Source organism: Perissodus microlepis, chromosome 7 (genome assembly GCF_051167445.1).
Source record: "Perissodus microlepis isolate ML-2025 ecotype Zambia chromosome 7, ASM5116744v1, whole genome shotgun sequence".
NCBI lineage: Eukaryota > Metazoa > Chordata > Actinopteri > Cichliformes > Cichlidae > Perissodus > Perissodus microlepis.
In genome coordinates, this window is record NC_140467.1 from 56,855,052 (window position 1) to 56,869,303 (window position 14,252).

General features: G+C 38.6%; 1 protein-coding gene across 2 annotated transcripts; it reads left to right on the plus strand.

Moving 5' to 3' along the window:
• The first annotated feature begins 8,757 nt into the window (after window positions 1-8,757).
• On the plus strand, window positions 8,758-14,031 carry nfil3 (nuclear factor, interleukin 3 regulated). Of its 2 annotated transcripts, none has more exons than XM_084936191.1 (2): window positions 8,758-8,960; window positions 10,815-14,031. In XM_084936191.1, the coding sequence occupies exon 2, from the start codon at window positions 10,903-10,905 to the stop codon at window positions 12,268-12,270; it is 1,368 nt and encodes a 455-aa protein (XP_084792317.1). In that variant the 5' UTR covers window positions 8,758-8,960; window positions 10,815-10,902; the 3' UTR covers window positions 12,271-14,031. The 2 variants fall into 2 exon arrangements, with proteins under 2 accessions (XP_084792317.1, XP_084792316.1); XM_084936190.1 differs by having other exon boundaries at window positions 8,760-8,972.
• Window positions 14,032-14,252: the final 221 nt, after the last annotated feature.

Sequence of the window (14,252 nt, forward strand, 5' to 3'; positions counted from 1 at the left end):
GGGTGGGGTGCTCCAGATAACTGTCTTTATTATGTAATTGGATTGCACTTTGTCAGGCTTCTACCCTAAGACCTAACCAACTTGGGTGTCGCACCTGAAGGCTAAGCTTCCGCTGATCTAGCTTTTAGGGTCACTGAGGGACGCAAACCCCCTGCGATGGATCGAGCATTGAAAGAAAGTCAGGCACAGGTTAAAGTACAGTGGCCCTGAGAGGCCAAACGGACTGCAACCAGCAGTAAGAAAAACGCTGCAAAAGCACACGAAACACAACGGAAATAGAAAAAAACCAAAACAGAAATAGGAAAAAGACAAGGGGGAAGGGAAGTGTTTCTGGGGACACAATAACCTGACGGACCAGTTGCAGGAATCGAAAACATGGTAGGCGTGTTTTATCATGATTCATACGATGACGAATTTTTAGGCTAATAGTTAGGCTAACACACTTACCTCTCATCTTTTCTTTCCTCACAAAACCGATAGATCCTCCACTTCTTTTAAGTGTCTCCCAGCGCAATTCTTACCATATTTTGGTTCCTGCAACTGGTCCGTCGGGTTATTGTCTCCCCAGAAACACTTCCCTTGTGCTTTTGGAAATCTATTTTTTCCTATTTCTGTTTTGTTTTTCCTATTTCTATTGTCGTTTTTCCTATTTCCGCTGTGTTTTGTGTGCTTTTGCAGGGTTTTTCTTATTGCTGGTGTTTTCTTAAGTTGCAGTCCGTTTGGCCTCTCAGGGCCACCACAGTACAGTCCCCCCCAATTTTTTTTTTTAATTTAACCCAACAACATAGTTGGTTAAATTATACAAAAAAAAATCATATGTGCCCATAAAAGAGGTCAAAATAACAGAACTCTACTCAAAGTTAACAACAACCAATACTGATACCTCAAGCAAACTGACCTCACTAAAGAAGACAAAGGGGGAAACTTAAATAGTGGCTGATCAGCCCACAAAAATCACAAAAAGGGGTAAAACACACAAAAACCTAACTGAGACCAAAACCAGTTATTTATTATCCTGTAAATTAAACCTTATATTTAAAGAAAGACCAATGTGAATGCAGTGTTGTGTGTAAGCCTCTACACTGATATTACCACTGTGTGGCTGTAACTGCAGCCATCACACCGCCTGACCACGTTAAGGTGGTAATCTCTCAGGGGGAAAACAGAAAAACAAAACAACAAAAAATAAAATAAAATAATGCTCATCAGATTCTAACAATTCAAAACATGACATTTACCTTAACTGGATGACCTATATAATAAATTTATTCGAACCCAACAATAGTACTTCACACTATTGCCAATATTAACAAAACCAAAAAGGGTAAGCCAAGTTATTTAAAAAAGACAATTCACAAAGTCTTGAAAAATAGAAATAAAGAATAAAAATCCTCAATCCACTCTATAACAACAGTCTCCTGCTTCCCTACAGATCAACACGTTCTCACTCCTAACTCGCCATATGTGCGACGCCCATACAGCATGTATCACTTCTCAGTTATTTATTGCACTTCTTGCTCGTCAGTGAGGCACTTTTAGTGCTTTATCTATTTTTGTGTGGGGACTTGTTATAAATCAGTCTTCAACCTTTAATCTCTCTCTGAAAATGACTGGGATTAAATGCAGTATAATAAACTTTCCTGAACGTGTGTCTTGTCATGATCTCCAGTACTGCCATTTCATAGGATCTCCTGTCCAGGGCTTCTCAGACGCTGGTTGTTTTTATAACTCCTCTCACCTTCTGCTCTTGTCTGCTGTGATAAGCCTTTTATACTCACCCATTTTATTTCCATTTCTGTTTCTCACTATTTTTCTTAACAAGATTAAACCAGAATCAAGGTATGACTCAAGTATGTGAGGAAATTCTACACTAATTGGTACCTGCGGTCTTTCTTATGTTACATACCACACCCCAAAGAAAGGGCACACATAATGCAGACGCATTTTCAGTGACCCAAATAACATTCAAACACGCTCCGTATCATAACCTCCTTTTTGTTTGTGTTTATTTTAAGCAGTTGAGTTAACATAAGGATTAAAATAGAAAGAACAATCCTTGAAATAACCCATGTGTGTGAAATGCATAATAAAAAACATAAAATAAATAAATATGTCAAATCCCCTGAGATCCAGCCTCACAATCACTTGTTCTATGACGACTAAAGGAAGTTTATTTACTTCACAGACCCAGTGACGCCCATTCAGTTTCATTATCCAGGAAATAACAGCTGATGCTCACTTCTGTTTAAGACACAGTCCAATCTTAGGTTCCTCATCCTGAGTGGAACAATGGGTCTATGTGAGTACAGCTGCCTTTTTCAGATCATCTCTACATTATATGAGTTGATGATTCTAGCATTACAGAAAATGTCTTAATATTTCCAGACTGAGCTGTGGTGAGATCTTTAGTTTTCTTTCTTGTGTTTCAGTGACAGCCTTAGCCATCACAGCCGGGCAGGTAACAAACCTATTTGCTTATTTATTTATTTTTATCTCTAAAACTCATAGGTAAATACATATCAATACATGTATTCATTGTGAAGCATCCTGATGATCAGTAACCAAGTGTTTCTTCCTGAAACAATTACATGTAACTGTGCTGCAGTGAGGATAATACAATGTAGTATTAGGGCAAAGTTAAGAAAGGTATTATCGATCATTTTGAGAATAAAGTCAAAATGTGGAGATTACAGCTGTCTCAAGGCAAGCTGCCATGGTTGCTACTGTATATCATCTGAGTTGGTGAAATCGTACTTCAGAATTGGTTTTAGCAAGAAGGAAACATGAGCTAAAATAACCAGAACACAACTTTAAAATGCTTTTCACCCTGGTTTTAGCTCATAAACGCAGTGTGGTGATAAGTATTAGGTTGTACCAAAAAAAGGGCTGGTAATAATAATAATGGATTGCATTTATATAGCGCTTTTCAAGACCCTCAAAGCGCTTTACAATTCCACTATTCATTCACTCTCACATTCACACACTAGTGGAGGCAGCTACAGTTGTAGCCACAGCTGCCCTGAGGCAGGCCGACAGAAGCGAGGCTGCCATATCACGCCATCGGGCCCTCTGGCCTCCACTAGTAGGCGGTAGGTGAAGTGTCTTGCCCAAGGACACAGCGACCAAGACTGTCCGAGCCGCGGCTTGAACCGGCAACCTTCCAATTACAAGACAAACTGCCAACTCTTGAGCCACGATCTAATGGACAGATGCAAGGTTATCGATGGTTACATCCTCGTGCAATAAAGAGGTTGAATGTTGTATCACACAATGGCTGATCAATTTGTTTCACTAACTCATCTAAATAAGGAATTTTGTAGCAGAAACAGTAATTATAGCAGTTTGTTGTGGAACAGTAATGTCCATATCAACAACTTTTTTCTTGTGGCTCTAATACTCCATCGTAGCATAAAGCCTCCCTGTCTTCTCTGTAGCTCAGTTACTTGATCTAAATCCTTGATCAGCTGTGTGCTGAGCTATGGCCCAGTTAGATGTTAATGTGTGTTCTTATGTTGTGTTATAGTGACAGCTGTGTGTACTGCTGTAGGAGCAAGTAAGCAGTTTATTTATCTTTAACTAATTTGAATCAAAGCCCGATCCATGTCTGATGCATGTCTTGTCTTCCTGCAGTAGGTGCTGTAGTCACTGCTCCTGCTCTTCTGGGAGCTGCAGGTTTCAATTCAGCTGGAATAGCTGCAGGCTCCTGCGCTGCAGGCATGATGTCGTCTGCTGCAGCTTCTAATGGAGGAGAAGTGACAGCCGGAAGTGTGGTGGCTGTTTTGCAGTCAGCAGGTAAATAAATAATTAGACGTTTTATTAGGATTTTAACTTACAACAACATGCAAAAAGAAGAAGTTCATGGCTTTGGGCCTTGGATTCCAGGCCGGAGTTGTGTCCTCAGCCTGTAGTCTGACTTGGAGGAAGAAAACTAAATCTTGTGGACCCCATTGCAGTGTGAGTGTGGTGGTTTCTTACTGGTCAATAGTAGATCTTACTACGTTCTTGTACGGGAGTCATTTTGAACCATACGTAACATTTGACGTTTGTCGACAGGATTTTTGACCAGCATACAAAACCACCTGCCTTAGACTGATCAATATGGCTGATGAACCATCTGAAACTGTCAATATGGTGTCACCATTTTTTATTGGTGCACCCTGTGTACCAGAATTTTGTGGCTTAACACGAATTATGAAGACCGGGAGAGCCAGATTAGTGCAATGCTCCATGCTCAAAAGTGGTCTATAGAACAGCAGTGTGATTTTGTGCTGAGTGCATTAGGAGAACCACAACGTGAAATTCTTTTTTTGGAGCAAGTGGAGCGGGATACGCCAGATAAGATCTTTCTTCAATTTAAAGAACTGTACGGGGACAAAACAGCTGTGGGTACCTTGCGTGCCATGTTTTATGACTGCAGACAAAGGCCAGAAGAGCCTATTAGAAAGTTCACTTTACATTTAAGGGAGATCTGTAATTTATTACTTTGGTTTGATTTTTCAGTTTTTCTTTACAGGAAACGATGGATAAGCTTGGTGTTAGTCCTTTCCACCAAGTTTGCTTTGTTAAAGCTGTTTTCTGCTTACAGTATGTGAATATCAAATAAAGTCTTATGAATCAAATTATGTCAGTCCTTCATCACATGTATCACTTGTTTTTTTGGAGTGTTTTTTTTCTTTGTTTTTTAATTTTGTTATCCCACATGAAAAATTCCAAAACTGCAGATTTTAGACACTTTAGACCTAAAATGTATATTCATTAGGGGAAAAAACATTCATTTGTGATAGTAAACGTAAAACAACCTGAAAGACTCCATGTGACAGTCAGAACATTGAGCTTAACAAGTAAGGTCCAGTTATTTGTTTTAACAAACATTTCAGGCACATCCTCTAGTCTATTTGTAGGATTGTTGGCTGTCCACTCAAGAAGTTCAGAATACAAAAAGCAGAATAAGAGATTTTTGACTACCTGACTTCTGTCTGTATTAAGAGTGGCCTTTGGTGTCATATTTCAGCTGCTGCATTGGTTAATTGATTTAATAGACTTTAATATTTGAGACTGCTATTAAGCAGGTCAAAAATGAAGTTTCATGCTCATCTGAGGCTACATATATACAAACCCGATTTACTTCACACCAGATCATTTCTCATATGTAGGAAAAGGTAAGTTCATTAGATGAAACTTAAAGGATCTTTGGCTCACGACTTCATCTGGATGGTACAGCATAACCAGGTTAAGACATCTCTAAAAATATATATATTTTTGAGTGTTTTTAATTATTTATTTAAATTTTATTTTCCATTGTTCACTGTGGCCTGTTAAGCATTTTATCAATATATATTTCGTTAAATATTTACAAGAAATCAGGCATTATACAGTGTAAACTTCAGTCCAGTGTGATTTGGATGCTCCCCAGAAAATCTAGCCAGATATCAGCTGGGTTTAGATACAGTTCAGATAAGTTGGGAAATTCAAATTGTTACTGCAGCAGAGTACACAAGGCAGGAACAAATGAACACATGCAGCATACCTAACAGCAATAATGCTTTGCAAAAATAGAAGAAATATAGACTATGCAGGTACAATGAATAGATATGTACTTATATATGTAAATCACTATCAAATACACACACATACATATACAGACATACATATATACACATATATGATGCAATTATACAGATTACTAGTAGAAGAAGAATGAAACATAGTGCAGTGTTTGGGTGTTAATAGTAGCAGGTATTTAGTATTGCACACTGATATATGTAAAGACCCCAGTGTGTTCATATGTGGTGTACATTCACTGCTGTTGTGCAGTGTACAGTCTGACAGCAGCAGCAGCCTGTCACTGAAGGGACTGCTCAGTGTTGTCAGGGTGACCTGTATGGGATGGATCGAAGATGGAGTATTTTAATCGAGTATATAGTGAACTCCTCTGACAATCTGAGTAATTGGATAACGCACTGTTATTGAAATTTCCAACTTCTGAGCCACAGAAAGAAATAACAGGCTTCATTAGGTTACCTTCCACTTGTTGACAGCAACTAAATAAAACCAACATATCCACATAATAACACCTTAAAGCAGGGGTGTCAATCTTAAATGAGCTGTGGGCCGCTGCTGGTACTGTCATGTCATTGGAGGGCCACTTTAGTGTTCAAGTAGTACAAAAACAAACAAACAAGAAAACACCCACAAATCTTTCAGAAAATGTAGTGTTTTGTTTGTTTGTTTTAAGTTTCAAATATTGTATAGCAAAACTGCAAATGCGAATGCAAAAACTTCTCACTCGTAACTAACTGAAACCTTTTTATTGAACTAACAAATAAAAAGGAAAGATACTCTCTTTCTGGCCAGACATGTGGAAGCATTTCTACTATAGTTTTGTCCATACTTAACAAAATAAAAATGCAGACATAAGTGAACACATTAGTTTTTGACTGCTAGTGAAAATTGTTTTCTTCACATATAACTCTCTCACTGAACGAATACAGCCAATCCCTCAACATGTTTTTACTCTGCTCATATTGCCCTCATTTTAAAACATTTTTGCTTTTTAAACAACTTATTTTCAAATTGCACTCAACAACAAAATCCCCCGTAACAAAAACTAACTTCAAGGGCCAAATTGTATTTCCTTTCTTCACGTCAACAGTAGGGGTGGCAAGTAGGGGTGACGTGGGCCGCAAGTGGTCCCCGAGCCGCCAGTTTGAGACCCCTGGTTTACCTACTGTCACTGCAGTGATATTAGCGTTTTTGTTTTGAAAGGGTACTAGTGGATGCTGGCAACAATCTTGGAAGAGAACAATACAATCTGTTATAAGGCCTTCATTGGAAAATTGTGTATTTGGAATGTAATACCAACATGTAATTTGAAGATAACATATAGTCAAAGGAGCTTGCAAAGAAAAGCGTCTGGACTTCTTTAAGTTACTTGAAGACGTAACTTAAAGAAGTTGCAAGCTCCTTTGACTACGATGACCTGGATGACTGAGAACCTTCACAGACAAGATAACATATAATATTTCAGTGACCAAATAGTATTTGGGTAAAAGTCACTGAATAGTGTTGGAATAAAGTGTGAAAATTGTGAAGGATTAAAATATCCAAGAGCTCAAATTACTTCACCAAAACATGTTTCAATCATATTTTATCAACACAAATTGCACAGGTTTATTGAATATGAATAACTTGTGTTAATTCACCTCAATAGTTTAAGTTCCTGCCAAAGCAAAACATCTGTGTGCACCCAGTGTCCACTATTGAATTATCTAAACCCAACATGTTTTTTTTTCAGTGCATAATCACATTTAGTGTAATAAACTATTAAACCAGAATTACATATTAGGATTTAGCCAAGTGTTAGGATGTAATGCAGAGTAGTATTTCTAGTAGGCTTTTTTTGATATGCCTGTTTTCATTTTATTTTCTAATTTTTAAAGAAGGCTTTAGAAAGGTCAAAATAAATCTTCTGTAAGGGAGTATTAGCTATTCTAGTAGAATTTATTTTACCAATGCAAGTGTGCATTAGTACCTTGTAATACAACATATCTATTTCATAAAGGGCGAACACAAATGTCCAAAGAGACTTCCTGGCAGCTGCCATTTTAAGTATAACCTCTGGTACGGGCACGTTCAGTTTGCAGCAGCTATACAACAGTGGCCTCTAGAGGTGTTTACACACTATGACCAAATCAGACAATGCAACACAACACGCAGGTCGCCCCAATGAATTGATTAAGCTGGTAGCAGTGACTTGTTAACTTACCATTTATCAAACATATCTCCCATGAATGATGTGAAATAAATTTGAGGCATAACATTTACGTCACAAGTTAGAAGCTGCAATCAGTTTTTAGGAAAGTGAGTTTAATAAGAGTAGGTAAAATAATGCAGTAATTTTTTAGATTTTATAATCTCTTTATAAATCATGTTGGCTACAGCCTATTTAGCAGTGCAACAAGAGCATTACACAAACAAACAAATAGAATATGTATAGTGACAGTCAGGTCTTGGCAGCTGATCATGGCATCTGGTACAAGACTCCAACCCCCCCCCCCCCCTCCCCCTCCAAAAACCCACTCCGTCTGGACTGACGTGTGTGTATACTTACAACCAAACAGCTGAAATTAACTGTATTAACCCCGGTTATCTTTTTTACTACTATTTCCTTTTTGGAAATAGACTTTTTAAAATCACTTTTAATTTTATTTCAAAATGAAATATATAGTATTAAAATTAAAATTAAATTCGTTAATAAGACATATTCAGCAGTGGAAATAAAATTAAAACAGACTTAGACCTACATTAAAAGACAACAGAACATCAAGGAATGGCCTAGGTCTGTTAATGCAACAGTGCATAAACAGTGTGAATTATGTAGTAGCTAAATTTGACTATAAATAAAAACCAATGTGACAACCTTAAACATTAGACGCACGGAGCTTCTACAGCTTCTTGTGCTGTTTTAGAAGTGTACGCCCCATTTGCAACATTGTTGGGAGTAAATGTGCATATTTATGCCATGGTAAAAGTAGTATGAGTAATAAATACATCGGAAATATTTTGTTTTCGTAATATGAGGACAAATCCGAGCACGGTCTGCGAGCCGATTGTCGCAAATGCTTCACTCCTACTGTGAATGACGACAGACATTCTTAAATAAGATTTGAGCTCTGGTGAAGCCAAGAGTCATTGGCTAAAGTTAGAAAATGCTGCGTGCCGATTGGATGCAGTAGCTGTCATTTAATTTCACGCTGCCAATGCACTCAACCACTGACCTACTAACACAGATCCATGAGTCACTAGCCACCTTGAAAGGAAAAAGCCAAGGGAGGAGAGCAAAGTACTTTATAACTTGTAGGATTTTCTTGACAATCATTTCCTTATTAGCTGATGGAAAACCTATGCTGCTTCTCTGTGCATCATACGCGGTGGAAAACCAAACCAATCCCCACAAGCAGGTGATAGAAAAGGTACAGTTTTGATTTGCGGTTAATATTAAATGTCTGGGATTAACATTAAGCGTTGTACAGGTTTGTAGAGGATGGTGCCTGATCACACGCCCAGAAATCACAGTGGCGTTTAGCTAGCTTATATTTCAGTCAGCTGGCTACCTTCTGTGTGTCCTCGCACAAAACCTATTTTAAATGTAATAACAGCCTTGGTAGTTTCCAAGTTAAAAGTGCGACAAAGCTCATGTTCGAGTGTGTGCTTTTAAAAAATATATAGTTATAACCGGTATAATAGATGTTTAATTTTATTCAGGCACACGGGCCTACCAGTAGCAGTGATTCATAGATTACAACACTGTGTTGAAACACAAGAATGTGATGTGGCTTGTAGAAACATTATCAAAGCACTGTGGCTTCTGTCAATGTGTGGACAACAGAATGGGTCAGTCCACGTCGGGACAGCAAAGTAACGCTTTCTTCTCTGTAATGTTGTAACAGTTTACTTTTCAGGGCGTAGATGGACCTCGCGCTTCAGCCGCCAATGTCATGAGTAACGAAGACAATGATGTCATGTACAGAGTTGAATGCCCACATTGTCTTAGTAAAGTCTGTTACATACAGTGTTAGCTATCTAACACATGTGGAAAATTTTAGAGCTATTTTACTTGGACGCAGAGCTGAGCAATCACTGGTCCGTATTGTTATTGCCACACAGGCAAACATTGCATAATGTCTGCACCAATAGAAATTGCTGGCACTCGGGAGGGCAGGAGCGGGGCTTATTGTATAATACCGACACAATGAAGGAATCTGGGGCAACAGGACGCGTTGACGGCCCGGTGCTGGAACGCCGAGTCGATCGCTCTGTACTGCTTGTCGCGACTGAACCAGCAGCAAACACTCGGTCAGCACTCACCCTCCAAGTGTCGCACGTTGCGATAACATCGCCACCGTTTTTAATCACGTATGATCCAAATTTAGGCACGATGTTTTGTTGCCTCTTTAAAAAAAGACAAAAGGACGCGTTCGTCAACGCCAGCTGGGGTTTGCACATCGGCATCATAAAATCTGTAGTAGACTGCGTAAGGGGTTCAAGTAAATGAAAAGAGAAATATTTCTCCTGTATTTCAAATGGATTTGTCGGGGATACAGCGCCTTCTTGCTTCTAAAAAGTGAGAGACCAAATTGTAACACACAAAGTTAGTGTCTGAAAGTTACCAGACTATAATGTGTACACAAGTCTGTGACCTATTAGTCATGTCTCTCTCTTCCTAAATGTAAACCCAAGTCAAGGACAAAATGAGGGCACAGAGTCAAGAAGAAACATTTGAGGAAACTGTATCACACCCTAAACATTAATTTTTCTAATTAAAAATCTTTCTGCTCCTCTTCTAAATACCACTGTTTGCTGCAGTGAGTGTGAAAGACTAGTTCAAAAGAAATTATTCAGGTTACAGGCTTCGTGTTTCTCATTTTTTGTGATATCATGCCTTTATGTCTATTTTCATCATTTTTCTCCTGAATAAAAAAGTTTGTTTACTTCAATTTCCTAAGCTTGGCATGTACAAAAGAACTGGTACTTTAAATTTTAATCAAGGTAAATCATGGGGAAGCACCAATTTATTGGCCAGGCATTGGAACTGACTGATATACCTTGCTGACTGGTATCAGGCTATTGGTAAATAAGATGACATCCACCAATGGCATCTTTAAATATTTATCTGTTACACAGCATCAATTTTGAAATCTGTTGAAGGAATCCAGTTTCTGAAAGTTAAATGACTACATGTTTTCTTCATGGTTTTTTTGTACTTTAATGAAGATTTCTGACGAAAAACATTTCTGTTGTGTCTTATTCCACAGATTTCTTCAACTCAAGCGGATTAATTCCATGTGACAGTTAATTTTGCTCGATACAAGCATTATGGTATACAGTTGAAGATCTTTTAGCATGCTGACAGTAGCAAACAGTAATAATATGCAATCAATAAAGCAAGAAGTGGACTCCAATCAGTCCTACGGTGGAGAGGATGCCCTGTGCCTGGCTGTGGCTTTACAAGGGACCAACAGAGACCTCCTGAGCCACAAAATCTCTGCACTTCCTTTCAAGGCTAAATCTGCTTGTCGTAGGAAAAGGGAGTTTATCCCAGAGGAAAAAAAAGACATCCTGTACTGGGAGAGGCGTCGTAAAAACAACGAAGCAGCCAAGCGTTCAAGGGAGAAGCGACGCATAAATGATATGGTGCTAGAGAACAAATTGGTAGCACTTGGCGAGGAAAATGCCTCCCTCAAGGCTGAGCTGCTGTCATTGAAGTTGAAGTTTGGATTGGTGAGCTCGACAGCATATGCCCAAGAAGTCCAACGGTTATCCAGCTCCGCCACTCTTAACCTCCACCAAATGTTTATTCCACCCAATGCTAGCCAAGGTTTTACCAGCAAAGAAAAGGAGCCTATTCACCTGCGCAGCAGCTGCATATCAGTCATCAGGCATTCACCTCATATGCCCAAGACATTTACCGCAACTCAGGGTAGCTTTACTGTCTGCAGGAATGCAGAGGTCAAGCAGGAACTGGGAGAGAATGGCAGCTATAGACAAGAGCAAGGTAGTCCCTATGAACTCTACAAACCTGGCATAGCCAGCCCTTTGTCTGGAGTCTACACTCAGTCTGCATCATTCATGCAGATCATGAGGTCATCTAGTAACTCACCCAGGAGCTCGGATGATGGTGCAGTTAGCAAATCATCTGATGGTGAGGATGAGCAGCAGGTCCCCAAAGGGTTGATGCCATCTCTAGTAGACCCAAGAAGCATCATTGTCTCCACACATAAAGTGCCAGATGGTAGTTCTTCAGCTTTACCCCATAAACTGCGGATTAAATCCAGAACCGTCCAAATCAAAGTGGAGGCAATCGACCCCGAATACGAATCCTCTGGAAAGTCCTCTTCTCCTGTCAGTATTTCAGAGGGAGAATGCTACCAGGCCACTAAAAACACTTTTGGATGCACACAGGCTTCTCACTGCCCTTTGTCAGTACAGGTCACCAACATGCAAGACTGGAGCCAGCAGTCTGAGCAATGGCATGTAAGCCACACAATGACACTGCAGGGTGGGTGCACGAGTAATGACGAGTCCTCAAGCCCCGTGTCAAACAAAACCATTGTGGATGTAAAAGACTCTTCCTATGCACACTTGCATGCAGAAGACTGGTATGTAAAACAGAGCTTTGGCACCCTGTCTCCCAGAGCAGTCGCTTCAAAAAGAGAACGGGTACCTGGAATAGATTCTACCAAAAGCGTCGCTGATCATCATGAGACATGAGTTTCTCTGAATGATAATTGTATGCTTAGCATTATATTTGCTGTTTCACTTAGTGGACATTTGGGTTAAACAATGTTTTCTTTTGGTAAATTTTCAAATAAATGAGTTTGCATAAAATACTAGAGTCACAAATAATAGTTTTTGTGTATCCAGGCTATTTTCCAGTGAAGGCTTAGGAGAGATGGAATTACCCACATTGTCATATGATAAATTTAGTATAATATTCCTGTTCCTCTTACAAAGGCTATTTCACTTAATACTGCCAGTTCATTGTACTTTGCCTTTTTCCAATCCAAACTTACTGTTAATGAAACCAACACATTTTTTGTGTTAAATTACATTAACAGATGGGTTTTATGTCATTTAACAAAGCAGGAAGCTATTTAATGTGAAGTGAACAGTGGAGAAGACTGGAATGTTGAAGTGGTAATTGGAACTAGTCTATGTAGCAGCAGAGTGGTGATAAACTGATAAAGGTTAAACTGTACATGACAAATTATTCAGCATCATGTCCCTCCATGTTTTGCAAAGTAAAATAGGATCACATGCATAAGTAGCCTACGTAAGGATTTTCTGGGTACTTTGAGAATTTGCTATAGACTGTTATTATCTAAAACATTGTGAGTGAAAGGGTTTTTTTTGGTTTGTTTGTTTTCAAGAGTGCAAACTGTTCATGATTGCTATCATAGAGCGTTGCCTATTGATATGCACCTGCTGTTGTTGAGCGCTGCTTTTTTTTTTTTTTTTTTTTTTTTTTTTTGTGGCGCTGAAAAAAGGTTCCAGTTGTTAACAGCAGCCCTCCCCCCTGCTGTCAAATTTGTGGCCAGGAGCAGCCTGGCCATTATTTGCCTTAAAGCTGAAATTCTTAATGTTTTAAGTCATATTATTGGTTTATATGTTTGTGTAGTGCCAGATTACTTTCAACTTCCTTAAAGTGAATGAAAGTGTTATACTTCTTTTCAGAATTATTTTGAGGAATTGGTTTGAAAGTTACAGATTGTTAAGAGAGCATTTGTGTTCAGCCTTGTTCTTTTGGTAATGTAAACCCTGCTTATTGACATTAAACATTCATTTAACAGCACTGGAGGCTTAAACATTTAGTCAATAACATTGTCACAAACTTCCACCAGTGGGCTGAAACACAGCCACATCCCTACTGGAGTTTAAGAAAAGAATGATACAGATTTTGACTCAAACTTTAGTACAACGTTTAAATAGGCTCTGCTTCACTCACTGTTTCACTGTTTGCCAAACTTTGTTTTGCTTTTTCATTATTTTGTTGATTACTTAAACTTTCCAGGCTGCTCGTTAAAGCGAGATTGTGAGTGACATTTGCTGGAGAATTGTAAATTTCCTTAACCTTGACAGGACTGTAGTTGGATTTTACAACGCTTTGAAATATTTTGAATTACACAATGCTCAGTTTATGGAAGAAAGTATCTCAACCCTAAAGTTTCTGTTACTATGTAGAATCCAGAGCCATCAGTAATCATCATCATCATATATGCCTTGTTTGCTGTTTGTAGCAAATTGGGGTGGTCACATTACTATGTGACTTTCTATATAGTTAATGAGCAAGTTAAATCAAACGTAGCTGGTATCATGTCAAATAATTCACTTTATTTCAAATACATCGTATGTGCATATTATGCCATAGTTGGAAATATACCAACAATGATAATCATAACTCATTTTTTTCCAGCAGCCTCGAGCTTTATTGTAATGTGAGCTTTTATTCACAATAAATGTCCTGTCATTAAATTGCATATGCTTTCTTTATTTATTTTTCTTTCTTGAAGCTAATACTAAATGTGATATTTGTGAGTGAAAATTATATTTTGGTTATATTTTCAGCTATGTCCATTTTCTTTTATAGTATTAGGTCAATCATTAGGCAGTCATGTTGCCATAAGCCAGATCTCCCAGCATCCAAGTGGCTTTCAGTTTTTATTTTTACTCAGTGAGGAAAGACTTTCTAGTTC

Excerpts from the sequence above, each read along its gene's own strand:
- nfil3 (XM_084936191.1), top strand. The coding sequence starts at position 10,903 with ATGCTGACAGTAGCAAACAGTAATAATATGCAATCAATAAAGCAAGAA.